Raw genomic sequence first — 26,064 nt, 5'->3', positions numbered from 1 at the left:
CCCTCAACGCCGCCAGGGTCTGGCAGTCAGTCACGTGCCCCGCCGCGTAACCACACCTCTGCTCCTCAGAGCGCAGTCGAGCGGTCACGTGTGATAGCAACAGATCACGTGGCTGCCATCTCCCACCCCCACCCCCCGCCCCTTTCCCCTACCCACCCTCCCGCCCCTTTCCCCTACCCACCCCCTTCCCAGTCAAAGCCTCTCCTGGGTACCCCTCTGCGCATGAGTGGCTCGTCACGTGCTCCGAACGTCCGGCTTTCGCCCCGCCCCTCCAGTTTCCGCGCGCCTCTTTGGCAGCTGGTCACATGGTGAGGGTGGGGGTAAGGGGGCCGTTCTAGCTTGCGGCCTGTGTCTATAGTTGGGCCCGTAGCGTCCAGCTTCCCGGGACAGAGCTCGAGTGTATGGCGCCGCAGGATCTGGCTCCGGGGCCCCGATAACGGGCCGCCCCCGCAGCTCCCGGCACGGAGTGAGGTAAGCATAGCCCCTTCCCAGGAATGGGGACCGTTTTCGCTCTCCACGGCTGCCTACGCGGACAAGTTATGGAAGGGTTGCTCGAGGGCGGGAAGTGAGGCAGGGTGTAATTTGTTCCTTTGTGGTCATAGGGAGGTGTAATTTTAGGGCCTGGATGTCGGGTCTTCGATGCAAGGGGTGTGTCGTGTGAGATAGAACTTTGTGCGGGGCGCGATGGTCGGGCCCAAAGGAAAAGGAATTTTTTATTTTAGGGCTTCACGTGGCTGGAGGGGTTGGGGTTAGAGTCATTGTGTTACCTGAGGGGCCAGCCTCAAGGAAGATTGGGGAAGGGACGGGATGGTGGTGGTGGTGTCTTTGTGATGTCTTCTGTGGGAGTCACTTTATTGCTGCAGGCTCATACCATCTGAACTCTGGAAGGGATTTTCGGTGGCAGGAGTCTTTGTGATTGTAGGGTCTCCTCTGATCTGAGAATGGCTACTCCTCGATATGAGCCAGTGGCTGAGATTGGTGTTGGTGCCTATGGAACGGTATACAAGGCCCGTGATCCCCACAGTGGCCACTTCGTGGCCCTCAAGAGTGTGAGAGTCCCTAATGGAGGAGGTGCTGGCGGGGGCCTTCCCATCAGCACAGTTCGTGAGGTGGCCTTACTGAGGCGGCTGGAGGCTTTTGAGCATCCCAACGTTGTCCGGTGAGACGGTGGAGGGTTAGGAGTGGGCAGTAAAGGGGAAAAGACAACTTATAGGTGGGGAGTGGTGGTCAGGAGAGAAGTGGGGATCCTGAGGAAATAGGGGAGGCCATGTTGGGAACAAAGGGATTGATCAGTGAGTGACCATTTGCTCTGGCCAGGCTGATGGACGTCTGTGCCACCGCCCGAACTGACCGGGAGACCAAAGTGACCCTGGTGTTTGAGCACGTGGACCAAGACCTGAGGACCTATCTGGACAAGGCACCCCCACCAGGTTTGCCAGTGGAGACCATCAAGGTGAGTAGGGTGGGTAGACACTTGAGAAGGTACATTGAGACCTTTGTAGTAGAACCTGTTGTGATTTCAGGTATGGTACCTAGTTTCCAGTTCCTCTGTTCCTCCCCCTTCCAAACCAGGATCTGATGCGCCAGTTTCTAAGAGGCCTAGATTTCCTTCATGCCAACTGCATCGTTCACCGAGACCTGAAGCCAGAGAACATTCTGGTGACTAGTGGTGGGACAGTCAAGCTGGCTGACTTTGGCCTGGCCAGAATCTACAGCTACCAGATGGCACTTACACCTGTGGTCAGTAGAAAGATGAGGGTAGGAGAGTGGTTGACCATAGCAGTTGAGAAGTCATGGGCTTCGTGACTTTAGTCAAGCAGTTGTAGTTCATGGTAACCCGTAGGGTTCTCATCTACTTTTCTTATTCCGGTCAGGTTGTTACACTCTGGTACCGTGCTCCAGAAGTTCTTCTGCAGTCTACATACGCAACACCCGTGGACATGTGGAGCGTTGGCTGTATCTTCGCAGAGATGTTTCGCCGCAAGTATGGGACCCAAGTCTCCTGAACTCTTGAGTTTCCCAAATCTCTTAGTCATAAGCCACATCCATTCCCTGCGTATTCTTTCACTTAAATATTACTGACCATTTTGTTCCTAACCAGAAACTCTGAAATGTCCTGAAATTAGGAACTTCACATCCCTATATTCTCCGCACCCTCTGTTTGGAGCCAGTAGTAATAATTATTCCACTGCCATATCTTTGAAAATGACTGCTACCTGTGTTTTTCTCACTTTAGGCCTCTCTTCTGTGGAAACTCTGAAGCTGACCAGTTAGGCAAAATCTTTGAGTAAGTGACCAGCATGGGGAAAAGAACTTTCCATTCTGAATCTTCTTTCTGCTGAGCCCCGGATGGCAATTGGCTCTGCCTCTGGAGGTGGAGACTGGAGAAGGACCCTCTTGACCAGAGCTCTCCTGTTCCCCATAGCCTGATCGGGCTGCCCCCAGAGGATGACTGGCCCCGAGATGTGTCTCTCCCCCGAGGAGCCTTTTCCCCCCGAGGGCCCCGTCCAGTGCAGTCAGTGGTACCTGAGATGGAGGAATCTGGAGCACAGCTGCTGCTGGTACTGGGCTTGGGCATGGGCACAGGGTGAGGTTGGGGTGGGAATAAAAGCAGTATAAAAAGGACCCAAATCGTCACGGTTACTAAGAGTTGGTTGGTGGATGGGCTAGTTTTTACTGTTGCTGTGAATAGGCCATCCACAAAGAGGGATGTAGAAAAAGAGCCCATCCTGGGTATTGTTGGGGGTGAGCAAGTCTTTTTCTTTTTCTTTTTTTTTTGTCTTCATGGTCTTTTGATCTTTGCCTCCCCATCTTAGGAGATGCTGACTTTTAACCCACACAAGCGAATCTCTGCCTTCCGAGCCCTGCAGCACTCTTATCTACAAAAGGCAGAAGGTAACCCAGAGTGAGCAGTGGAGTGGCCGCAACAATACTGAGAGAAGAGAAGCTGTCATTTTCCTTCCTTTGAACACTTGAGTGGAGAGCCCCCCAGTTGAGTAAGGCCATCTCGGCCTTCATCTCTGAGGCTATGGAAACTCCTCCTCCCACTTTTTATGAGAATATTTTGCTGCCTTAACGACATCCCCCCCACCCCCTTTTGAGGCTTATCCTTCTCCTGCCCCCTTATTTTCGTACACCAAGGGGTATGTCCCTTGTTCTCCCCTTTCCTATCTTGATATTGGGATCTTTTTTATACAGGAAAAACAAAAGAAAACAAAGAAATACGGTCTTTTTTTTTTTTAAATGTTTCTTCCTTTCATGGGCTTTGCCATTTGGGGATTGGGAAAAGCCATTTGGAAGATGGCACTTTCCTACAGAATCTTAAAAGATTCTCCCTAGGTCACAGGGTCTATGTAGGCAAGCGGAACCCCTCAACTGGCAAAAGAAAAGGCACTTACATTGTTTCTTTGAATGTGGAGTTTAAGTGGCTTTTATTTTTATATTCACTGAACTTCCCCACACCGGGTCCTGCTTAGTGTAAGAAAGAGTTCTTGGTGGTTTTTTCCCTGGTTCCATCCCTGATTTACCCTTGGAGCCAGGCCAGGATGTGTTGAGGTGGTCTGGCATGTGGAAGGGAAAAGCGGGGAAACAGAGCCAGGAATGACTCCAACCCCCATCCCATCTCATGCACTCCCAGGAGCTTCCCATATCCACTTAGGGAGAGAGGGAGGAAGTTGTTCTTTATTCCTTATGATCTTGCTCCCACTAAACATGTCAAGGCATACAGCCTGGCTGTTCAGTCATCTTTGGGGGATGTGGCAAAGGGCCTTTCCTTTTTCTCAAACAAAAAGGGCTACAGACCCTAGGTTTTCCCTAAGGGAGGAAAAAAAGCTTAGGGAGGATAGAGAGCAGGAGAAAAGTCAGAAGGATCTAGAGTCTTATAGAAAGGCACTGGGGTTAGCTCGAGGATCCTTCTGATTCCGAAATCTCATTGCTAGCCAAACACCAAGAATCTGTAAAAAGCAAAGGGAAAGAGATTATCAGCAATTCCAAATCTCTGGAGCTAAGACAGAAAGGGTGTATGTATGAGAGAACTGAAGAATGTTACCTCTGTAAAGCTAAAGAAGAGTCCAACACCCCCCAGGATTTTCAGGGCTTTGTCTGAATGCTTAAGAAACTTTTCTCCACACATCTGGCACGTGGAGCTCCGGCTCTTACAGATCTGAGAATAAAACACGTGTGCGTGTGTTTAGAGGATGCAGAGTTGCTAGGCTGCCCTATCCTGACACCTGTGGTGAAGGGCCCCAGAAATTATTTACTAGTTTCTAATCAGTATCCTACAGAATGAAATCTCATTTGACTAATTCTCTAACCTTTGTATCCATACCTCCCGCCCTCTCAGCACATGGCCCCAGTGCAAGAGAGCTGCTAGAGAGAGACAGTCATTCAAACTCTTAAATCTGCCAGTCTGGGCAGTATCCTTAACCAGCTTTCCTACCCTCCGGCCCCCGGCCCCACCTCTGCACCAACTCACTGCAGTGCAGAAAGCGTAATCCTGTTGATACAGGGTTGTGAGGTTGAACAAGCCACAACAATCAAAACTTCTTTCCAGTTCATCCCGGGTCTTGTTGCTCATGACCCACCAAGAAGCATTAATGACATCTGTCTGGAGAATATAGGCAAGAGGGAAATTATTGGATGCTGCTAACCTTAAGAATGCTCTTATATCATGATCTTAGTTCAAGTGCCTCGATTTCCCTATTCCAGCAAAGTCAGTCAACATCCCTCAGAAACAAAGGTGGATTATACAGAAAATGATAAAAATCCACCTCTGGGTTCTTCTGGAAAATACTCATGGAAAATTACCCAGACTTCCCAGAGGAAGCAAATAGCTGAAGAGTCTGGTAGTGGGTTACTAAGAGGTCCAGACTGAGGGGAGGGAGTTAGAGGGTAGAGGAAAAAAAGCAAATAGCTGAGAGGACATGCACTTACCTGTTTGCTTCGGTTAATAGCCAGACATGAGCAAGAGATTCCAAACTGGAAGATGAAGACCAACCCAAGGATGATCATGTACTGAGAGGAAGAGTTATGGGGAAAAAAAAAAGTCCTAGATTCCTTTATGTTGCACGTATAATAACCATCTGTTGTCATCTGTTCATAGAACTTACATAGCTGTGTTAGTTGAAAACAAAGTCATCAGCTCGTTTCATGAAGTATGGTATAGGGCAGGGCCAGGAGACCTGTCCCCAAGATCCCTCAAGTCTACCCCTCTCAAACATTCCTAGCCAATTCAGCCCTCCCAAGAACCCCACTTAAGGTCAGGATACGAAGAATAGCAGTACTTGGTGGTGGTTGACAGCACCCACCAGTCCAGCCACCGCGATGAGAAGAAGGAAGACTCCCACAGCAATGACTCCTCCGATGATGTGGATGCTGGACACCAGACCCAGACCCTTACCCCAAGCAGCCACTCCAATGAGCAACAAGCCTACCAGCTACAGGAAATAGAGCAGGTTACATCTCAAAAGAACTCTAGCACAGCCAAAAGCCCTACAGGGAGTCTTGGGACAAAAAAGGAGATCTGAGTTTGTGTGAACTAAGGACAGCAGGTGTATGCACCCACCAGAGGTCAGGATGGCTGGGATGGGAGTGGGGGCAGCAGGGATAGTAGTCTATGAATATAAAAAAGGAAATTTTAGCTTCATCCATTACTTCTATTTTGGGAGAAACAAATTCCCAGGAGGGGGGAATGGGCCTTTATACCCACAGCCCTCGGTTCATCCGCCCCCACCCCCAGACAAACCCTCTGGTCACCGGAAGTCTCCCCTCTTCCCACGGAAGTCCCCTGGAATTCCCTCTTCGCCGGAAGTTCTCGGGAATCTTCCCGGAACCCCCAGTACACCTCTCTTCCCACCGGAAGTCCCCTAGAGATTCTCCCCACTCCTCTTTCCGCCCTGAAGCTTCCCGAACCACCTCCAAAACCTCACCATGTAGACCACGTTGAGAGCGCACAGGGCATTCTTGGAGCAGGCAAAGCCACCGCAAACCATCTCCCCAGCTTTGGGGACCCAAGTGGTCCCAAGGACTTGGGGGGAGGTTCTTGGGGACCGTCTTCTTGGACCCCGACAGCTTCTGTCTCTTTAAATCGAGTCCAGCCAAACCCAGTCCTCTGCGCCTGCACCGTCCCACCCCTGCCTCTGGATTGGCGAAACTCGGGGCTAATCCAGGACGTCGGTGGCCTGAATGCCAATCAGTCTGCATTGCGTCACTGACCCGCCTGCCGGCCCCTCCTTTAGGTTCTTTATTGGCTGAAACTTAAACTGGGGGTAGGGCTTCCATAGATTCTCATAAGGAGCAAAGCCTAAACTTCCCCGGATTGAAACCGGAGCTTTCAGTGGCCGCCGCTGGAAGAGAGCTAATCCGAGGGAGGAGGCTCAGGAGAAACCCAGTGGAAGAGGGAGAGGTGCGGCTTCGAGGGCAGGGTGAAAGGGCTCCTCCCCTCGAGGGAGCGCTCTTCCCCGCCCCTTTCCCCTTGTCCCGCAGTGATCTCATGATGACGCCGTTGTTTGTTGTTATTGCATCACGCTCGGGAACACCCAGAGGAGCACAACATCGAGCTATTTCGCCCGGGTTGGGCACAGTAACATCCAACAAGCCGTCACACATTTGCAGGTGTGTCCGCTAGTACACATTTCTTCTTCCATATCCCCTCCTAACTGGGTGTGAATATGCTAGAAATTCAGTGTGAAGAACAGCTTCTTCGAGCCAGGGCATTCCTGTGCATGACAAAGCCACAAGCGCAGACATGCGTGTGCTCGGTATCTTCAGAGCACGTGCCTGATCCAGGGCTTACAAAAAAAAAGGCCAAGGGAGAGGTCTGGAATGTGAAGGAATATGAATAAATATTAGGGGAAGGAGGAGTCTCCACATTTTCACGGGGGTGGGCATAGAGGTTGATCAATATGCTTAGTATTGAATAAATGTTTTTCATGGATATGGGAAAAGGCATAATTCCTCTTTCCCCCAAGAGAAACAGTGGTAATGGGAACACAAACAAAAAACCTCCCTTCAACCCCACAGGATGACTTCAGTTTGTATGTACTTAGATTCTATGACTGCCGAAGCAGTAGTCTAATTGCCAGACTGCATGGGTTCCAACTTTGCCACTTACTGGCTGTGTAACCTTTGGCTCTCTGTGGCTGTTTCCTCATCTGTAAATAGAGATAAATAACAATACACCTGCCTCTTGGGTTGTTGTGAGAATCGAATGAGTTAATATATGCAGATATATGTGCTTAGGACAGTACCCGGCACACAGTCAACGCTCAGTGTTAGTTATTTTCGTCAGGCTATAAGTTCCAGTGGGTAATCCCAGCCCCCAATTCCCTTATCTCCAACTATACAAATAGTCACATAGTTATAATCCCCTATCCTTCATAAATTAGTATCAAGAACATGTGCAGGAGGGGCGCCTGGGTGGCTCAGTCGTTGGGCGTCTGCCTTCGGCCCAGGTCATGATCCCGGGGTCCTGGGATCGAGCCCCGCGTTGGGCTCCCAGCTCTGTGGGAGGCCTGCTTCTCCCTCTCCCGCTCCCCCCGCTTGTGTTCCCTCTCTCTCTGTCAAATAAATAAAATCTTTAAGAAAAAAAAAAAAGAACATGTGCTGGAGAAAAGACATTTGGCAGGGCCAGAAGGGTTTGAGTCCTGAAACAAAGTGATTAGATCAAATTAGCGACACACACCCCCGCATTCCCCCTGCATCTTCATTCTGTCCTTTAATTCCTCGTCTACCCTCTTCTCTTTCAGGTCCGAAATCAAGGGCAAGACAATGGTATTAGAGATAAGGGGAAGTGGTTGGCAGGCATCTTGTTTGGGTGGTATAGTGAAAAAGAGTATCAGAGTTGAAATCAGAAGACCTAGGCTCACAGGGGTGCCTGGCTGGCTCAGTCAGGGGAGCGTGCAACACTTGATCTCAGGGTGGTGAGTTGGAGCCCCACAATGGGTGTAGAGATTACTTAAAAATAAAATCTAAAAAAAAAAAAGACCTAGACCCATAGACTTCCATAGATTTTTTTTTCACCTCTTACTGGCCTCTCTGAACTTTGGCTTCCTTTCTTGCACCCCTTGGGCCTGTCATAAAGACCATATATTTGAAAGTGTGTCGTAAACTGTTGTTACAGACAATTATTATGGAAGTAATTGAGAGAGCATGGTGGTTTTGTCTGGTTATAGTTGCTGTTCTCCTCCATAACCTGTTCTCCCCATAACTACCTGAACTTTATAAGCAGGAGGTAACCATTCCCATTGCCTTTCTGAGTGCGGCAGCCAACTGAAGAAGGGTTCTGGAGCAAGATGTAGGTATACGAGCTCTTTGGATGTGGTGGGTACAGAGTGGGTGGTGAGTACAATTGCGAGCTGGAATGCAGGGCTGTTAGGGTGAGAGACCAAGTGTGTATACATTCCTGTCAGAGTTTGAGACTGAGCATGAATCTGTAGATCACCAAGAGTTTGGGATTGCACCTGGGGCCTGGCTTGGCACATTTTCCTAGCACCAACACCCATCTTAATTAGCCATCTCCCACAGGAGGCCCTAGGACGCTCGTTGAGGTCTCTCCATCCACCTGGCTGAGGACGTACAGCAGGGGCTGGCTGGCAGAGTTCATGGGCCAACGCTAGAGGGGGTGGGAGGTTCAGCAGGTAGTGCTGTCCTAGGCTGTGGGTTTGAAACTCACCAGTCAGGAAGTGAGGCCGACAGACGGAAGGGCGGGCAGGAGCGCAGAGTTCTGGGGCACAGCAGAAGGGGCCTTCTGTTTTTTGAGGACTGCGGGGCCATGGGCTTCAAGGCCAGAGGTTGCTGTTAGCCTGGCAAGACAGGTCTGGGCAACATGCATGCCCAGAGGCAGTTGGCTGTCGCTGCAGTGAGAGCAGAAGTCAGGCGACACGAGGTGGCCAAGCAGTCTCTAAGCCGCCTAAGGAAGCTGGCAGAGAGGGTGGGCGATCCTGAACTTCGGGACAGCATCCAGGCCTCACTGGACAGTGTGCGAGGTAAGAGAAGGGTTAGCTCCCAACTTGGGTGTATCGGGGACCAGCGGAGGCATAGAAGGGCTTGCTGTGCCATACATCACTTCCCAATCAGCCACTTCCTAGTCCTCTAGATGGAGCTGGGACTCGGGGGAAGAATATTTGGACAGGATGGAAAACAGATATGGGAGGTGTCGTTCTTCCTCTTTCCCCAACTCTGATCCTGCTCCCAGGGGATCAAAATACAAGTCACTGCTGAGCTGACCTTCTTGGCAATGGAGAAGTGGGTGAGCATGGGGAGGGGAGGCCGTGACAGACCCAGGGTAGCCTTGGACCCTGCCTGGGGAGTCCAGGGCAGGAAGCAGTGTGGGGCAGGAGGTTCTGGGACTGGATAATGTGCTCATTCCCAGGACCCACAAAGGATCAGTGACCTCTTGTTCTCCAGCTGTAGAGAGAAACACACACACGTTGAAATACACCACGCAGAGAATCTCAGCCTCCCAGGCACACACTACTACTCATACTGTAACCAAAGTGTAACGAAGTCCCAGGACTCTTTTCGGTCCCCTCTCTTCCCCATGCCCCTGTTCCTGTCCTTCCCCCCACCCCCAACACACACACCTTCCGCTCTACCTCCTTAGTGCCATTAGAGCAAGTGATGACAACACAGGGAGGAAGTGCTGCCATGGCAACACCATCCGCCACATCCTCCTGCCCACCCCAGCCTTCAGTCTGGTGGGGGGGGGCCGGCAGGAACAGCTTCTCTCTATCCACAGGGCCCCACCGCTAAGGAGCTGGTGGAACTGAAAGGCGTCTCCAGCCTAGCCTCCTCTCATTTACCTCTGAGGTGGCAAAGAGCTGACAAAAGCCAGCCATGTTGTTCCTGAAAGGTGTCTGGGAGAAGTACATCCTTCATCACAGCCTGGTCTCCCAGCCGCTCCAGCCTCAGCTGCCTACCTGGGGTGGGGGTGGGGGTTCAAGAGACCATTCTTTCCATCAGGGACACCTGCTGCCAGACCTCTCTGGTGGTAGAGGCCACCATACCATAACTTGGGGAGGGAACATTTGGTTCGGGTTCCTAAGGGGACAGTCTGATCCCCTTCCCATTGCCTTTCTGAGGCTAGTGCCCCTCTCACCTCCTGTCCCCACCCTTTGCCAAGAACGATGGCTGACACCTTTCCTACAGCCTCAGTGGGTGGAAAGGCAGACCCAGGGGGAGTGGCCCCATGGGGCCTCCTAGGAAGGAACTCCAAACCCCACCCCTGTAGAAAAAAAAAAAAAAAGAGGGGGAGGAAAAGGGTTTAGTCAGGGTGGAGGAGCTCCCCTTAGCTCTGGAGGAGGGAGTGAGGAGGGGTGGAAGCTGAAATCGCCCAGAAGACTCCACTCTTCACAAGTGACTTGTCCCACTCCTTCCCTGAGAGTCAGGATTCTCTTCCCACTGAGCATAAAGGAAGACTGAGGCCACCAAAGGAAGGAAGGAAAATCAAGGCAGAAATAGCAAATCTCCTTTACCCTCTCTTTCAGAACATTCAGAAAAGGCTACTGAAGGGTCCCCTGTCCTGGGAATGGTGTCCTCCTGGGGTGGGGTGGAGAGGGGGCTGCTGACCTCAGGACAGGACTCAAGAGGGATTGGGTACAGGTCTCAGGGAAAACAAAGGGCATCCAGCATCCTGGTACCACCCCCCCCCTTCACCCCCTACCAGGCCAAGCACGCTGCCTGCTCCTGGCTGGCTCCTGCCTCCAAGAGCCGCCCACGACAGCACTTATTATAGTCTCAGCTGCGTCAGGAGGGTGGGACACCAAATTAGGGGAATGCTGAGACTCCCTGAGTCCAGGGAGGGGTCTCCAAGCCTGCATGAAGGCCTGCCGTCACTCTGGCCTATCCCTGACAGGTCTCAGCCTCCATTCCCCATTGGCCTACCCCCTTCAACCTTCTCCCCAGGGTAGAGGACAGTGAGTCTTGAACTCCAGGGTCCCTAGAAGGGTGGTGGACATAGAGCAGACAGACGTTTTCCATTCTCTCTATCTCCTCTTTAACCTTCTAAAAGGCCTCCACCCTGAAAACCTCCGGAGACCGAATGGGAACCGAAAAGAGGCCGGCTCCCGCCTCAACTGAAGGGGTTCCTTATATTCAGGGATACTAAATACCCCACGTGTGGGTAACCGGATTCGAGGATGGTGTCTTCCTTAACCCCCAGTCCCCTGGCAGGTCCCCCACCCACCATACACACCGATTCTTCTCTGCTTATCCCCGCTGATTCTGAGGCACTCTTGGAGCTACGGTTGCTATGGAGACTGGAGGCATTTTGGTATGGGGGGTGTCAATCTGTAGACATATTCCTTCTCCTTCCACCTCAAGCTGGAGCCTTTGACTCACTTTTTGGCCTGGGCTCCTGGAGCCCTCGGATCTCTCCCCTCCTAAGGCACCCCCCTCCTTCCTACCCTGCTAAGTTCCATGTTTGTCCCCATCCCCAGGGAACACTTTCCAAGTTCACTTTGGGACAGTTGGGCTTAAGTCGTGTCCCCATCAATTTATTGCGTGTGGGGGTGGGGTGGGGTGGGCCAGGCGGCTGGGTGATGGGAAAAAGAATGCGTGCAATTACCTGGGGGAGACAAGGGGTCTTGGGAAAGGGATTTCAGGACTTCCCATTTCCCCACTTCAACTTCTCCAGAATTGGCAGTGACCCCTAAATTCGCTCCGTTTTCCCTGCGGACTGTCCACCCGTGTACTGATTTTTACCCCTGTCCCTAAATGCCACACCCAACAGTCGCGCTCCCTAACCGTGGTGTGCTAGGGGAGGGGGCTAGATTGTTGGAGTAGGTGAGTCCAAGTTCTAGGAAATCCAGCCCAGGATTTGGGAGGGAAATCCAGTCCTGGATTTTGCACCGCCTTCTCAGACAGCCGAGCTGGTGGAGAGAAGGGGGGGGGGGAGATAGGGTGGGGGGGGCGGGGGGCCGCCTCCTCCTCAATGTGAGGGGAGCGCCCGGACACAGAGCGCATCCGGACCGAGCCGAGCCCCGGCGAGCCCCCCGGATCCTTCGCCCGGATCTCACGCCCCTTCCTTCCCAGACCCCAGACCCGTGGGTTCCCACCCCCTAAGGCTTCCCTCCTTCCTCCCCCGCCGGCGCCTGTATCTCCATCCCCAGCATCCCCCCCGCGCCCCTGCGAATCCCCCGCACGACCAGCCCATTAGCTTCCCACCTTCCTACAGATCCCCTCTCCGACCCCCATCCACGGCCCCTGTCCCCTGAGTCCCCATTCCCCGCCCCTGCCTCCCCCGCACCGGTTCTTCCTCTCCCCCAGCCTCGGGTCCCTCTTTTCTGCCCCCTTTTTCTCCCTCTCCCCTATTTGCCCCCACTACTGTCCTCCCCGCCCTCCTCCGCCCATCTCGGCGCCCCCACCCAGGCAGGGGCGCAAGGTCCGGCGCGCCTCCCTGGAGCAGCACCAAGGTCCCGGGGCTCCAACGGGGTGGGGGCGCAGGGCGGGGAGCATGGGGAGGGGGCGCCCCGTGTGATGGGAGGGGGGCGCAAGCGGAGGCGGCGGAGGCGGCGGCGACAGCGGAGCCGGGCTGGGGGCTCAGCGGGGTCCGGGGGCTGGGGGCAGCGAGCAGGGCGGCCCCATGGCCGGGCCCCCCTGAGGCAGTCCGGGGGAGTCCCCTCCCCTCCCCAGCTCGGGGGTCTCGGGGCCCCATGAGCCGGGGCGCGGGCGCGCTTCAGCGCCGGACAACGACCTACCTCATCTCGCTGACCCTGGTCAAGCTCGAGTCGGTGCCTCCGCCGCCGCCTTCTCCGTCTGCGGCCGCAGCCGGCGCCCCCGGGACCAGAGGTGCCGAGACCGGGGATCCTGGCAGCCCCCGAGGCGCGGAGGAGCCCGGCAAGAAGCGGCACGAGCGTCTCTTCCACCGGCAGGATGCGCTGTGGATCAGCACGAGCGGCGCGGGCGCCGGGGGCGCCGAGCCCCCCGCCCTGTCCCCGGCTCCGGCCAGTCCGGCCCGCCCCGTCTCCCCTGCTCCCGGCCGCCGCCTCTCCCTTTGGGCCGCCCCTCCGGGGCCCCCACTCTCCGGGGGGCTGAGCCCTGACCCCAAGCCCGGGGGCGCCCCCACCTCCCGGCGCCCCTTGCTCAGCAGCCCGAGCTGGGGGGGCCCGGAACCTGAAGGCCGGGCGGGCGGCGGCGTCCCAGGCTCGTCCTCCCCGCACCCCGGCACCGGCAGTCGGAGGCTCAAGGTGGCGCCTCCTCCGCCGGCTCCCAAGCCTTGCAAGACCGTAACCACGAGTGGCTCCAAAGCCGGCGGGGGCAAGGGCGCGGGTAGCCGCCTGTCATGGCCCGAGAGCGAAGGCAAGCCCAGGGTCAAGGGGTCAAAGAGCAGCGCCGGGACTGGAGCTTCTGCCGCCGCCGCCGCCGCCGCCGCCGGGGGAGGAGGAGCGGCAGCCACGACCTCTGGTGGGGTCGGGGCTGCGTCGGGAGCCCGAGGGAAGCTGTCCCCTCGGAAAGGCAAGAGTAAGACCTTGGACAACAGTGACTTGCACCCGGGACCGCCTGCTGGCTCTCCTCCTCCGCTAACCCTCCCAGCAACCCCGGCTCCAGCCGCTGCTGTCACCGCCGCCTCCGCGCAGCCCACTGGGCCTGCACCTCCAATCACTCTGGAGCCTCCAGCTCCAGGGCTGAAACGGGGCCGGGAGGGGGGCCGAGCATCCACTCGAGATCGCAAGATGCTCAAGTTTATCAGCGGCATCTTCACCAAGAGCACAGGGGGGCCTCCTGGCTCCGGGCCCCCTCCCGGACCCCCGGGCCTGTCTTCTGGCAGCGGGTCCAGGGAGCTGCTGGGCGCAGAGCTTCGCGCCTCCCCTAGTGAGTAGGACCAGGGCCTGAGAACAGGGAGGGGAGGGCACGTGGAATGCTCAGTTTGGGGTGGAGGAGAGGTGTGCAGGATTGAACTAGGGAAGCTTCTCTCTTGGGTGGGTGGATGAACCAAATTCACTCCTCTGCCAAGGACTGGGGCAAAGCCTAAGAGGTCCTGAAAGGGGGTGGGTAGCTACATTGTGCCACATGAGAGATGACTTGATTTCAGAGGGACCCAGAAAGCCTCAGAGCTTTCTGGGAAAATAATGCCCTTGGTCAGAGTGACTGTAGGAAATTGCTCCCAGAGAAGCCCCGGACCCCACTTCTAGCCTCAGCTGGACTCTGGGAGCAGGGGAACATAGCTTTGCCTTGCCTAAACGAATATTGAAGGTGAAGGAGATGAGGAAGCCTCAGTGTCTCCTGAGCACTTGGGGCAGGTGGCATGAGAGTGACCTTGCAGGCAGCTCCTCGCCAGGGATAGGGCTTTCCTGGGCTGAGCCCCGGCTGGTGAGGCAGCAGGGAGGGACTCTTGTTTCTTTCCATGCAGTGAAGGTGGAGTGGGCTGTACGGGAGTGCGTGGGGGCTGGAACGTGATGAATACTTGAATGTGAAGTGAGAGGGGGCGGATAGGAGGCTTCACTTCCCCCACTGCCCACCCCGGCCCCACAGCGGCGTTGAAACCCCCAGGGGGCTGCCCAGGAGTGACTCAGGGGGACGAACTGCTGCAAAGGCAATTCTTACCCCCGGAGACTTGGGAGGGGGTGCTGAGAAGGTACTGGTTTTTTCGGGGGGGGGGGTCTTTCTTTTTTTCTGGAAGAAAGAGACTAGGGACTCTTGGTGCGGTTCACACTCCCCGGAGGGGAGGCGGGTTCGGGAGCGGGGGCGGCCCCCGGGGTTTGGCTCTGGAGCGGGTGGGAGCAGATGGCTCCGGATCCCAGAGTTCCCGCCTCAGCTGCGGCGCCCCGGGAACGTCCGGCCAGTGTCAGGCGCGGGGGCTGGACACGGCGGGCGGAAGGAGCATCCTACCCCCCGCCCCCAGGCCTGAGGCTTCTCCCGGCCAAGGAATGGAGCCCTTCCCCACACTTGTTTCAGAGGGTGCTTGTGAGGAAGCTATGGGAGAGGGAAGCTTAGGCAAGTCCAAGCTCCGTTGCCTGGACTGTGGGAAGGGCTCAGGGCCACCATGCTGTTGACCTTGAAAAGGGGGAGGGATATCCCTCACCTCAGTTTCTCTCTTGTGAAATGGAGATTGAGGAAGACCCATTGCCTCCCATGTCCCAGCCCCTCCCAGGATCTGCCCTGGAATCCCAGTCAGGCCGGTAGGAAGGAGACCCTCTCCCATTCTTCCAGAGGGAAAAACCGGCTACTGTCAGAACTCTGGTCCCTGGTCTGGGGCAGACTTACGTTTGGGGATGTGCTTTAAAGGAGATGCCAGCTGAAGTATTTTTGTCTAGCTGGTTCCGTTGCTAAGCAACCACTGAGCGGCAGCAACAGCTGTGGGGAGAGCGGCTAGGATGGGAGGACTGGGGACCACTCTCGAACTTAGCCTTTCCACACAGTTCTCCAGCCCAGGCAGAGTCCTGGGGGTTAAGGGAAGCTGCAAAATGAGGAGGGGTGGCTGAGGGGCCGGGGTGCTCCTGGGCCTGGAGCATCCTCTCTTAATGGCTCCTTTCTTATTACAGAGGCTGTGGTCAATAGCCAGGAATGGACTTTGAGCCGCTCCATTCCTGAACTGCGCCTGGTAGGTAACCCAGTCCCCTAGTCTGTATGAAGGCTGACTTCCCACCCACCGCACTCTCAACTCTCTCCCCTTCACCTCCTCCCTTCCCTCTCTCTGTGGGAATGGGGGATAGTTTCCTAGTACTCCTGAGAGTCTACCACCTTCCTGGGGCTTGATATATCCTTACAATTTTTTCTCCTCTAGCTTCTTTTTTCCTGTTTGTTCATGGTCTTTGTCCAAGCTTCTCCTCGTTTCTGGCATCTCCCCTTTAGCCCTTCATGCTCTATTGCCTCGAATTGGGTAAAACTTTCCAACCAGGGTCTAGCGCTGTGACATCATCCCCCCCCCAAACACACACACACACACACACACACACACACACGGTACTGGGTTGCTGAGAATCTTCAGCCTGCGGTCCACTTTGAGCTTGGGATCATTTCTTATCCCACTCAGCTGATCTTCCCAAATGCTCTCTCCTGACCAGTCATCATCCCCAGTCCCTGCAGGATCCTGCTTGGATGATTTAACACTGCCAATCTCTTTGAGTTCTCGGGAGTGTTCAGACCCAAACATTTGACCTCCTCTTAATTCTCACCATCTCTGCTCCACAACCGTGTTCTCAGGGTGTGCTGGGTGACACCAGGAGTGGGAAGTCATCGCTCATCCACCGATTCTTGACCGGTTCCTACCAAGTGCTGGAGAAGACAGAAAGTGAGTTCTCAGGAGCCATAGTAAGCTAAGGTTTTGGGTCAGGAATCCAGGATCAATGACTAGGCAGCTGTGGAGACCAGAGGAAAAGATGAGGCCACAACAGCTGAAGTACAGGGAGCGTGGGGAAACTTGGTGACCTGTGACCTCTGACCTACTACCACTTCCACCCTTCCGGACAGGTGAGCAGCACAAGAAAGAGATGTTGGTGGATGGACAGACTCATCTGGTGTTGATCCGAGAGGAAGCTGGGGCACCTGATGCCAAGGTGAGGGGTGAGATGTTGGGACAGGCAGGCTGGCTGGGGTCAGCACTGGCCAAGGGAGAAAGCTCTAGTTCCCCAGACCTCCCTGGACATAGTGTCCAGAGGAGTAGATTTGTCTGACCCCCCTTTTGCTTCCTCACCCCCCGCAAGTTCTCAGGCTGGGCAGATGCTGTCATCTTGGTCTTCAGCCTGGAGGATGAAAACAGTTTCCAGGCCGTGAGCCGTCTCCATGGGCAGCTGAGCTCCCTTCGGGGGGAAGGACGAGGAGGCCTGGCACTGGCCCTGGTGGGGACACAAGGTAAGGAGGGCCTGGGCAAGCACTGCTTTCAAGGGAGTCCTGGAGATGGCCGCTGAGGTATTGCCCAACACAGGTGAGAGCTTGGTGAGGTGTGGCAATGGCCACTTGGATTTCAGGAACCCTCTGGAAGGAGCCTTGTCTCCAAATAAAGGAGTCATTAAACCAAAAAAAACGTCCCAGGGTCTGAGCGGAGAAAAGAGGACCCTCCAGGAAGGAAGGGACAGCTATAGGAGCAGTCTCCACTCCTCTGAGATGTCACCTACTTTGTGTTCTCACCCTGCCATTTCCTGTCACCACCATGGCAAACACAGAAAATCTCAGGCTCTAGTGTGGATAGAAAGCCTTCTATCTTTCCCTCGCTACAGCTGGGTCAGGCTAACATGTTTCAAAGGGACGTATCTAAAAAAGAGAAAACACAAACGAAATGATGGAGAAAATACAGAGGGCAGAAAAGTCTGAGTTCTCAAAGAAGTTATTCAGAGGCTCTCAGATGCCAGCAGGCCCAGGAAAAGCTTTCCCAGTACCCACCTTGTATTGAGCTGGCTCAGCTTTCTGTCTGGATGCCTATCCTGCAGGAGCCTGCTTCCCCTCGCCACTCGCCTCCTGGCTCCTTGCTGCCGAGTGAACAGTCCACCTGTTCCCTGTGGACTTTCAACCTTTTCCGAGGTGAACTCCCACTCTGCTCAGGGTTCTTTGGATTTGCAGGGCAGGGTGACGGGACACCTGGGAGTCTCAGCCATTTGAGACCTTGTTAAGAAGTTCTGCTCACCTCTCGAGTATTCCCTGAAGACACATACACAGAGCTCACCCACCTGCTCCTCCTGCCTCGGGGCTTGTGAGCTTGGGCCCAGCCTTCAAACAAGAAGGGGATATTCTCTCACCGCCTGTCCTTAGTGTGCCCAGCCTGGGACTGGAGCCAAAGGAAAAAGAAAGTAGGAAGAGTGGGGAAGCGGCGCCCTCATCCAATCCTGCCCCTTTCCTGTCCCCTCAGACAGGATTAGTGCCTCCTCCCCTCGAGTGGTGGGCGATGCTCGCGCCAGGGCTCTGTGCGCAGACATGAAGCGCTGCAGCTACTACGAGACATGTGCAACCTACGGGCTCAATGTGGACCGCGTCTTCCAGGAGGGTGAGTACCGTGACTCACCGCACGTGTGGGAAGCAGGGAGCGAGGGGCCTGCGAAGTTCTTAGGGCATCCAGGCCTCTCTCTGGGAGTGACAGCAGCCTAGCCTGCATGGGAGAGAGGCGGCATCAGGGAGGTTTGGAGAAGGTTTGCTTAATGACCACGTGGTCTTTCTGGGCTGGATGAGCTGCCAAGATTCCAGGTGGCACGAAGCCTACGGTGACAAGGAAGTTGGGCCTATGTTATCTCTGGGGGATTTCTCAAAATTGGGCAACAAAGGGTGGTCTTGGCTATCTGCCCTGTTCATGTGCCCTTCCTCTCTCCCTTCCTTCAGTGGCCCAGAAGGTGGTGACCTTACGGAAACAGCAACAGCTTCTGGCTGCCTGTAAGTCCCTGCCCAGCTCCCCGAGCCACTCGGCTGCTTCCACTCCTGTAGCTGGGCAGGTGAGTTGGGGTTTCAGGGCCCACAGAGGGGCTGGTAGGATGCAGAGGAGGGACTGGTGATCCAAGAACAGGTACTGCATACCAAGGCGGTTGGGGGTGGGGGGCAAATGGAAATGGCAGTGACACCATTTGTAGAAAGCTCATTGGACTGGACATCAAGCAGGTTTGAAACGCTGTTTGGAATGTCCTCGAGCAAGTCACCTAAACCTCCCAAGGTTTCAGGAAAATTGTATGACCTAATACTTGCAAAATGGAAAGCATATGACAGTGAGGAGTTTTATTATGAACGATAATGCAAACAAAGGGCGATGAGATCAAGGAATGTCTGGAATTCCTCATAACTAAATGTAACTATAGCTTGGTGGGGTGGGGGCGATCTTAACTCTTCTGCTGACTCCTTCATCCATCCCCAGGCTAGCAATGGGGGCCACACTAGCGACTACTCTTCTTCCCTACCATCCTCACCCAATGTTGGTCACCGGGAGCTCCGAGCTGAGGCAGCTGCCGTGGCTGGATTGAGCACCCCAGGGTCCCTGCACCGGGCCGCCAAGCGCAGGACCAGCCTCTTCGCGGTATTGGACATGATGACTCCCCCATCCTCCGGTTCTCTGTTACCTGTCCATCTTCCCTGGTCCCTAGACCCCACTGTTGGGCCCCTTTCCATTGCCTTCCCTGTCCTTCCATCAGTGGATCCCTCTGTTAGTTCTCTAACTGATGCCAATAACCATTCCAGAATCGTCGGGGCAGTGATTCTGAGAAGCGGAGTTTGGACAGTCGGGGAGAGACAACAGGGAGTGGGCGAGCCATCCCCATCAAACAGGTGAGTGGTCCAGGGGCTGGGGGCAGGCTGGGGGTAGCTGGTCTTGACTGGCTCTTCTCCCACATGTCTCTTTCCATCCTCCAGAGCTTCCTACTGAAGCGAAGTGGCAACTCCTTGAACAAAGAATGGAAGAAGAAATATGTGACCCTGTCTAGTAATGGCTTCCTACTCTACCACCCCAGCATTAATGTGAGTGGCAGAGCTTGGCTGGGCCACCCTGGCTGGCTTTGAACACCCCTCCGCCCTACCAGTCTGAGCCTCTGACAAACATCAACATCGTTTCCGGGAAGCCCTAGTCCCGTTCTCTTAGGTTCAGCAAACACGTGTTAGGCACCCACCACGTACCCATGCTGGAGAGGGGAAAGTAAAGACATCCCCCTGGGGAACTTGCAGTCTAGTGGGAGAGGATGGAGGAAGGACCTCCACCTGGTCTGCCATTCAGGAAATGCTTTCTGGAGGAGATAGTATTGGGCCAAATCTGGGGAGCCCATCCCCTAGAAGCTCATCCCAACGCAGTCAGCCCCCAGGGCTCCCTCTGCAGATCCTCTCTAGCCCACACTATTGGCTGCTTCTCAGCACCACCAGGGACCTCAGGCTTCCCACACTCGCAACCCCTGTGCCCCTCCAGGATTACATCCACAGTACCCACGGCAAGGAGATGGACTTGCTACGAACAACAGTCAAAGTCCCTGGCAAGAGGCCCCCGAGAGCCATCTCTGCTTTTGGCCCCTCAGCCAGTATCAATGGGTTGGTCAAGGACATGAGCACTGTGCAGATGGGTGAAGGTCCTGGTGAGTGGGGCTCTTGACAGAGAGGCAGAAAAGGGACCAGAGCTGGGGGATGGGGAGGGATAGTAGGGAAGTGGAGGCTGGGACTGGATAAGTGGGAAGGTGGGTGATAACGAGGAACTACACCAGGAGTGGGTCCCAAAGACCCAGGGGCTCACTGAAGCTTTATCTTCTTTCCCTTCCAACAGAGGCCACCACTCCCACCCCCAGCCCCAGCCCCAGCCCCAGTTCCCTGCAGCCACCACCAGACCAGACATCCAAGCACCTGCTAAAGCCAGACCGGAATCTGGCCCGAGCCCTCAGCACTGGTCAGTGAGGACCCACCCTCCATCCACTCTCTTCCAGTTGTGAATGGGATGTGGGTGGGAAAGGAACTTGGGGTAGAAGCTTGGAGGCTGGAATCGGTGTGTGAGTGGACACACTGAGCATCTACTGGGCGCCAGGCACCAAGCTCAGTCATACTGTGATTATCGTAATGGTTAACACGAGTGGGTTCTAGAGCTAAGTCCCCTGAACTTAAACCCTGGCTTGCCACTGGGCAAGTCACTTGACCTCTCTGTGCCTCAGTTTCCTCATCTGTAGAGTGGAGGTAATAGATTCTACCTCAGAGGTTGCTTTGAGGCTTAAACAAACTGAGAACACTGTCTAGCACATAGTCAGCCATCAGTATTTGGAGTGTTTGAGTATATATATATATATACACACAATCTACATATATACAATTACAATTTATAACTTACTGTGTATGTACAACATATATACACATTTACAATTTACAATATACTTACTGTATATATACACACACACACAAGTAAATTGTGGTTTTTGTTGTTGTTGTTGTTTTAAGATTTTATTTATTTGACAGAGAGAGAGATAGCGAGAGCAGGAGCACAAGCAGGAGAGAGTGGGAGAGGGAGAAGCAGGCTTCCAGCTGGGTAGGGAGCCCGATGTGGGGCTCGATCCCACGACCCTGGGATCATGACCTGAGCTGAAGGCAGACACTTAACGACTGAGCCACCCAGGCGCCCACACACAAATAAATTGTAATGGCAATCCTCACAGCAAACTTGTCAGGTCGAGATTATTATCCCCATTCTAGGGATGAAGAAACTGAGGCTCAGAAGATTAAGCAACTTGCTTCAAGGTCTCAAGGCCAGTAAGTGGCAGAGCCAGGAGCTGAGTGCAGGTCTGACTCATCTGACCACTCATCTGCCCACATTCCCAGGCATGATCAAGGGGGACCTCCTGGAGAGAAGGGGCACCAAAGCTAGCTCAGGGGAGGAGACAGGCTATGGAGAAATCAGGAAATCTGTGGAGGGGGCAACTGAGGCAGCTGTGTCCCCCTCCCTAAGACTGTACCCCATCTGGAGACCTGAGCCCCCTGAGTCGGGAACCCCCTCCTTCTCCCATGGTGAAGAAGCAGAGGAGGAAAAAATTGACAACACCATCCAAGACCGAAGGCTCGGCTGGGCAGGCTGAAGGTGAGGCCCTGGTGGGCAGTTCCATCCCACCCTGGACCCTCACCCCCAACTCCAGATCCCTGGCCTAGCTCCTGCAGGAGGAGGAAAAGTACCTGAGCTGAGTGCTTGACTATCATTATCACTGTGCACATGACCTAGTGAAAAATGGACGAAGACCCCTCAGCCCCGTCCTTCCTCCCATTCCCCAGACAATGCCTTGTACCCCAGTAGTTCCCAGTCCTGCCACTCCCATACCCAATGACTCCCATTGCCTGTAGCTCCTGCTTCCTCTCTTAATGACCCTCTAGTTTCTGTTCCTGCCCTCAACCCCATTTATCATCCCAGACCCTGCACCCAGAACCCCCTGTGGCCCCCAGTGACTCAGCACCTGACTTCAGTGTCACCCATTGAGTCCTCAGCTTCCGGACTCTGTGACCACCCAGCCCCTGTTCCCGATAGCTTCTTGTGATCACCAAGCTCCCCCAACAGCCCTTGACCACAGTGATCCCCATTCCTGCCCTCAGTGACCTCCCCAGGCCCCTGAAACTCCTCTGGAACCCCACAACCCCCTTGTCCCAGGCCCATGACTCAGCTTCTGTCCCCTTTCCCTGTGTTCACTCGGATCCTGACCATCCCTTCCCTTCCCAGAGACCTGGCTCCTCATTGGTCATGATAACTGGTCCCCACGCCCTGCTCTCTGCTGGGTGCTCAGACCCAGGTTCCAGATCTGCCTACTCTCATGGCTCTTGGCTTCTGCTCTACTCTGCTCCGGGGCCACTGACTTTAGTTCTGCTTTCTCTCCCCATCTGTCTGTCCTGCTTTGTCTCTGGCACTCTGTCACTATTTCTCTCCATCTCTCCATCTGCCTCTCTCTTTCTCCTTTCTTGGTCTCTTTCTCTGTTCTGCTCTCCATTCTATCTCTATCTCCTTCGCTTCGGGAAACCAGCCAAGCGCAAAATGTGGAAACTAAAATCCTTTGGTAGTTTAAGAAATATTTATAAAGCAGGTAACAAGTGGGGAGCTGGGAGGGGCGCTCAGCTGGGGTGCAGAGGGGTGGGGGTGCCCCTGCCTTCCCCTGCATGTGCTCGGGCTTCCTGCTCTCCCCCACCTTCTGCTTCCCCAACCCTTCTGCCCCACTCCCAGGGGCTTGGGATGGACATCAGGGGGGGAAGGGTTTGGGCAAGGCAGCCCTGTTTGAACTCCATCCCTCATGACCCCATCCCATCCCCCCACTCAGAGGAAAACTTCGAATTCCTGATCGTGTCCAGCACTGGTCAGACGTGGCACTTTGAAGCAGCCAGTTTTGAGGAGCGGGATGCCTGGGTCCAGGCCATCGAAAGTCAGATCCTAGCCAGTCTGCAATGCTGTGAGAGCAGCAAGGTCAAGGTAATGGGTCGGGGGGTGAGGGTTGGGGGTGAGCAGAGGTGAGTGTCTTAAGAGTCTGGAGAAGGGCTCAATACAAGGCAGAGTCAATACAAACCCCAACCCTTTCTGCAGCTGCGCACAGACAGCCAAAGTGAAGCCGTGGCCATCCAGGCGATCCGGAACGCCAAGGGGAACTCTACCTGCGTGGACTGCGGGGCCCCCAGTGAGCGCAAGGGGGAAGCGGAGGGGTCTGGGAGGGAGTGTGGTTCGCTGGGGTTGGGCGAACGCTGGGGTGCCCATGCTGCCTGCCCGCCGGGCGCCGACCTCTGCACTCCCTCCCCAGACCCCACGTGGGCCAGTTTGAACCTGGGCGCACTCATCTGCATCGAGTGTTCTGGCATTCACCGGAACCTGGGCACACACCTGTCCCGCGTTCGCTCGCTGGACTTGGACGACTGGCCTCGGGAGCTGACCCTGGTGCTGACGGCCATTGGCAACGACATGGCCAACCGCGTGTGGGAGAGCGACACGCGGGGCCGCACCAAACCCACGCGGGACTCTTCGCGGTACGTGTGAGGGAAGGGGGGCGCTTAGGACGTGCGGCTCCCGAGAGGTTTCCCTGAGTGAGGGGCAGAGGTCCTGGGCGAGGGTCCCTAGAGCCCTTCCTGTCCATCCCTGGTCTTGTAGGGAGGAGCGTGAATCATGGATCCGCGCCAAGTACGAGCAGCTGCTGTTCCTGGCGCCGCTGGGCACTCCCGAGGAACCGCTGGGCCGCCAGCTGTGGGCCGCGGTGCAGGCCCAGGACGTGGCCGCCGTTCTCCTGCTTCTGGCCCATGCGCGACACGGGCCGCTCGACACCAGCGTAGAGGACCCGCAGCTTCGCTCCCCCCTTCACCTGGCAGCCGAGCTCGCCCACGTTGTCATCACGCAGCTGCTGTTGTGGGTACGTGCGTGGGGCATGGGGAAAGGGGGGCCTTGGAGGGCTCCCGCCAGGCACGGGAGAGCCTGCTATCCCCGAAAGGACCCTGGAAGCGGGCCTGGAAAGTCTGGGGAGACGGCGTGCGGGTGTCGGCCCTACGGGGCCGCTTGGTGACGCGGGCCGTCTCTGTCCTTTTAGTACGGCGCCGACGTGGCCGCCCGCGACGCACAGGGCCACACGGCGCTGTTCTACGCCCGCCAGGCTGGAAGCCAGCTGTGCGCCGACATCCTTCTCCAGCACGGCTGCCCGGGCGAGGGCGGCAGCACCGCCACCACCCCCAGCGCAGCCACCACCCCCAGCATCACCGCCACGCCCAGCCCCCGCCGCCGGAGCAGCGCCGCCAGCGTGGGCCGCGCCGACGCCCCCGTCGCGCTGGTATAGTTGCCCAGCGGGAGAGACACCCCCACTCCCACACGGGCCGGGCACGACCACATCGGGTGGACCGCTGGACAGATGCACCCACTCACCTCTCCAATCCGCACCCCGCCCCACGGGAGCACTTCTTTCCCCCACGAGGGCACCGCCCCCACGCCTCCCAGAAGACACAAACTCACCTCCCTCTCCCCAACGAGGCATGGAGACCCCAGCTCAACACGCCCCCTCTCCACCGTCTCCACGCTCGGATTGCTCTGGGTCTACCCGCTGGGTGTCCGCGGAAGCGGACCCCCTGTCGCGGTACCTGCTCCTGGGAGCTTGGATTTGCCCGCTCGCGCCCCCTAGGAGGGCACGGGGGGAGACCCAGTCCTGCTTGTGCTCGACAATCCCCAGGCGGGAGCACATACCCAGGCTGGCTCCTGGGGCGACGCCACGCCAGAGGGAGGGGTTAGTACGTGGGAGAGCTAGCCCTGGGACTTGGGGCCAATACCGGGACCCCCACCCCTTCCATGCTAATCTCACTGCCCAGTGAAGGGGGAAGGGCAGCGAGGGGCAGGACCCCTGCTGCCCAAGGGGGTAGGGGGGTCCCCAACCCTTTCCGTGAAAGGGACCATGAGGAGTGGAAATCAGGACGTCCCCCCGCACCCACCCATGGATGGAAGCTAAAGGGCCGGGGGAGCCAAGAGCCTGGGTCCCTCCTCACTACTATCTTAGGAGGGAGAAGAGATGGAGCAGAGCGGGCTAAGGGGATTGGGGAGGGACCTTGTAATTTATTGCTTTTTCTCCAACAAGGGGGCGGGGGCGGGCAGGGACTTGGGGAGGGCGTTTCAGGGTAGGGGAAGCCAGGGGTGGGCAGAGGGTGGGGTGGGGTGGGGGTGCTCTCGGGTTGTGAGTGTCTGTGACCGTGACTGCGTACCTGTGACTGTGCAGCGCCCATGGTGATCTGGGGTAGGGGGCACCCCTGCAATGGGACCCCTCCCCCACTATTCTTCCTGTCAAGCCCCTCCCTCCCACTGGAGCAGCTCCAGACCCGTCCTTCAACCCCATGATCCCTCCCAGCCAGGGCTAAGAGGATGAGAGGTGGCTGGGAGGGTTTCCAGGCCTCCTTCCCCATCCCCAGGAAGGGGGTGGTGGGGTGGATTTACCTGGCCCAGCCCTGCCTCCTTTAATCAATCCAGCCCTTGGACCGTCTGTGTCAGTGGTTTCCGGTCTTTTTTTTTTCTTTTCTTTTTTTTTTTTTTTCTCAGCTAAAATATTTTGCAAAGGACCAGGTAATTGGGGAGGGGAGAGGGACTGGGGCAGAGGGAAATGCCCCCATCTCCTCTGAGGCAGATGGTGTGAATCTTCTTCAACAGCAATTAAAGAGGAAGTGATTTTGTCTAGGGGGTGAGCTGCTGGTTTGTTCTTGAAGAGGCGGGTCAGGGAACGGACTTGGTCAAGGTGGGGAACTGGAGGTGGGAGAGGGCCAGCAGAGGGTGCCCCTGCTGGGGCTGGTGGCAGGGCAACCCGGTGGCAGGTCAGATACTTCACCCTGTAGTGAAAGGAACCAGGCAGGTCAGAGCAACAGTGGGGATCCAGGGAGCTGAAAAGTCAATGACTCCCAACATGATCCCTTTTCTGGGAAGGAGCTGGGGCGTGGAACTTAGAGGAGAGGACAGGGGAGGGGGCTGCTTGGAGAGGTGGGAAGCTGGGGTAGCTTTGGTTGAGAGCAGGAACTTTGGAGTCAGATCTGATTTTGTAACCGGGCCCTCCACTTCATGGCTAGGTGGCCTTGGGCAGGTTACCTTGGTGGCATCTGTTTATTGGTAATCTGAACAATATCTGTTCAGAGGGGCCTGGTGAGGACTCCAGCGCTGGCCATGGAGGCCTGCCCTAGGACCCGGTACCAGAAGTAGAGCTCATTAGAGTAGGGACCTGGAGGCAA

The 26,064-nt window shown here is 55.9% G+C and overlaps 3 protein-coding genes across 8 annotated transcripts; 2 read left to right on the top strand and 1 right to left on the bottom strand.

The window, feature by feature from the left end:
• Nucleotides 1-267: 267 nt before the first annotated feature.
• CDK4 (cyclin dependent kinase 4) lies at nt 268-3,222 on the top strand. 2 transcript variants are annotated; one of them, XM_006740044.3, is made up of 8 exons: nt 271-471; nt 923-1,159; nt 1,318-1,453; nt 1,573-1,740; nt 1,875-1,984; nt 2,237-2,287; nt 2,426-2,561; nt 2,817-3,222. In XM_006740044.3, exons 2-8 carry the CDS (start codon nt 942-944, stop codon nt 2,907-2,909), a joined length of 912 nt encoding a protein of 303 aa, XP_006740107.1. In that variant the 5' UTR covers nt 271-471; nt 923-941; the 3' UTR covers nt 2,910-3,222. The 2 variants fall into 2 exon arrangements, with proteins under 2 accessions (XP_030891196.1, XP_006740107.1); XM_031035336.2 differs by lacking the exon at nt 1,573-1,740 and having other exon boundaries at nt 268-471.
• Nucleotides 3,223-3,414: 192 nt separating this feature from the next.
• On the bottom strand, nt 3,415-6,416 carry TSPAN31 (tetraspanin 31). Of its 3 annotated transcripts, none has more exons than XM_031035337.2 (6): nt 5,928-6,416; nt 5,307-5,435; nt 4,933-5,013; nt 4,475-4,606; nt 4,049-4,162; nt 3,415-3,953 (listed from the first exon to the last, which is right to left on the bottom strand). In XM_031035337.2, exons 1-6 carry the CDS (start codon nt 5,988-5,990, stop codon nt 3,879-3,881), a joined length of 594 nt encoding a protein of 197 aa, XP_030891197.1. In that variant the 5' UTR covers nt 5,991-6,416; the 3' UTR covers nt 3,415-3,878. The 3 variants fall into 3 exon arrangements, with proteins under 3 accessions (XP_030891197.1, XP_006740106.1, XP_030891198.1); XM_006740043.3 differs by having other exon boundaries at nt 5,268-5,435; nt 5,928-6,159; XM_031035338.2 differs by lacking the exon at nt 5,307-5,435 and having other exon boundaries at nt 5,928-6,168.
• Nucleotides 6,417-8,677: 2,261 nt separating this feature from the next.
• On the top strand, nt 8,678-25,522 carry AGAP2 (ArfGAP with GTPase domain, ankyrin repeat and PH domain 2). 3 transcript variants are annotated; one of them, XM_006740045.3, is made up of 19 exons: nt 12,534-13,809; nt 15,480-15,538; nt 16,141-16,228; nt 16,408-16,493; nt 16,641-16,788; nt 17,780-17,914; nt 18,244-18,353; nt 18,767-18,925; nt 19,087-19,173; nt 19,258-19,362; nt 19,802-19,964; nt 20,150-20,269; nt 21,314-21,442; nt 22,368-22,427; nt 22,659-22,807; nt 22,919-23,009; nt 23,130-23,352; nt 23,474-23,729; nt 23,904-25,522. In XM_006740045.3, exons 1-19 carry the CDS (start codon nt 12,651-12,653, stop codon nt 24,144-24,146), a joined length of 3,570 nt encoding a protein of 1,189 aa, XP_006740108.1. In that variant the 5' UTR covers nt 12,534-12,650; the 3' UTR covers nt 24,147-25,522. The 3 variants fall into 3 exon arrangements, with proteins under 3 accessions (XP_006740109.1, XP_006740108.1, XP_030891194.1); XM_006740046.3 differs by lacking the exons at nt 12,534-13,809; nt 22,368-22,427 and adding an exon at nt 8,678-8,984; XM_031035334.2 differs by lacking the exon at nt 22,368-22,427 and having other exon boundaries at nt 12,535-13,809.
• The last annotated feature ends 542 nt before the right edge of the window (nt 25,523-26,064 follow it).

This window comes from Leptonychotes weddellii, chromosome 5 (genome assembly GCF_054177405.1).
Source record: "Leptonychotes weddellii isolate Sample4059 chromosome 5, ASM5417740v2, whole genome shotgun sequence".
Taxonomy (NCBI): Eukaryota; Metazoa; Chordata; class Mammalia; order Carnivora; family Phocidae; genus Leptonychotes; species Leptonychotes weddellii.
Note: the sequence above shows the minus strand (reverse complement) of the source record. Positions and strands in the feature narration are given on the sequence as shown.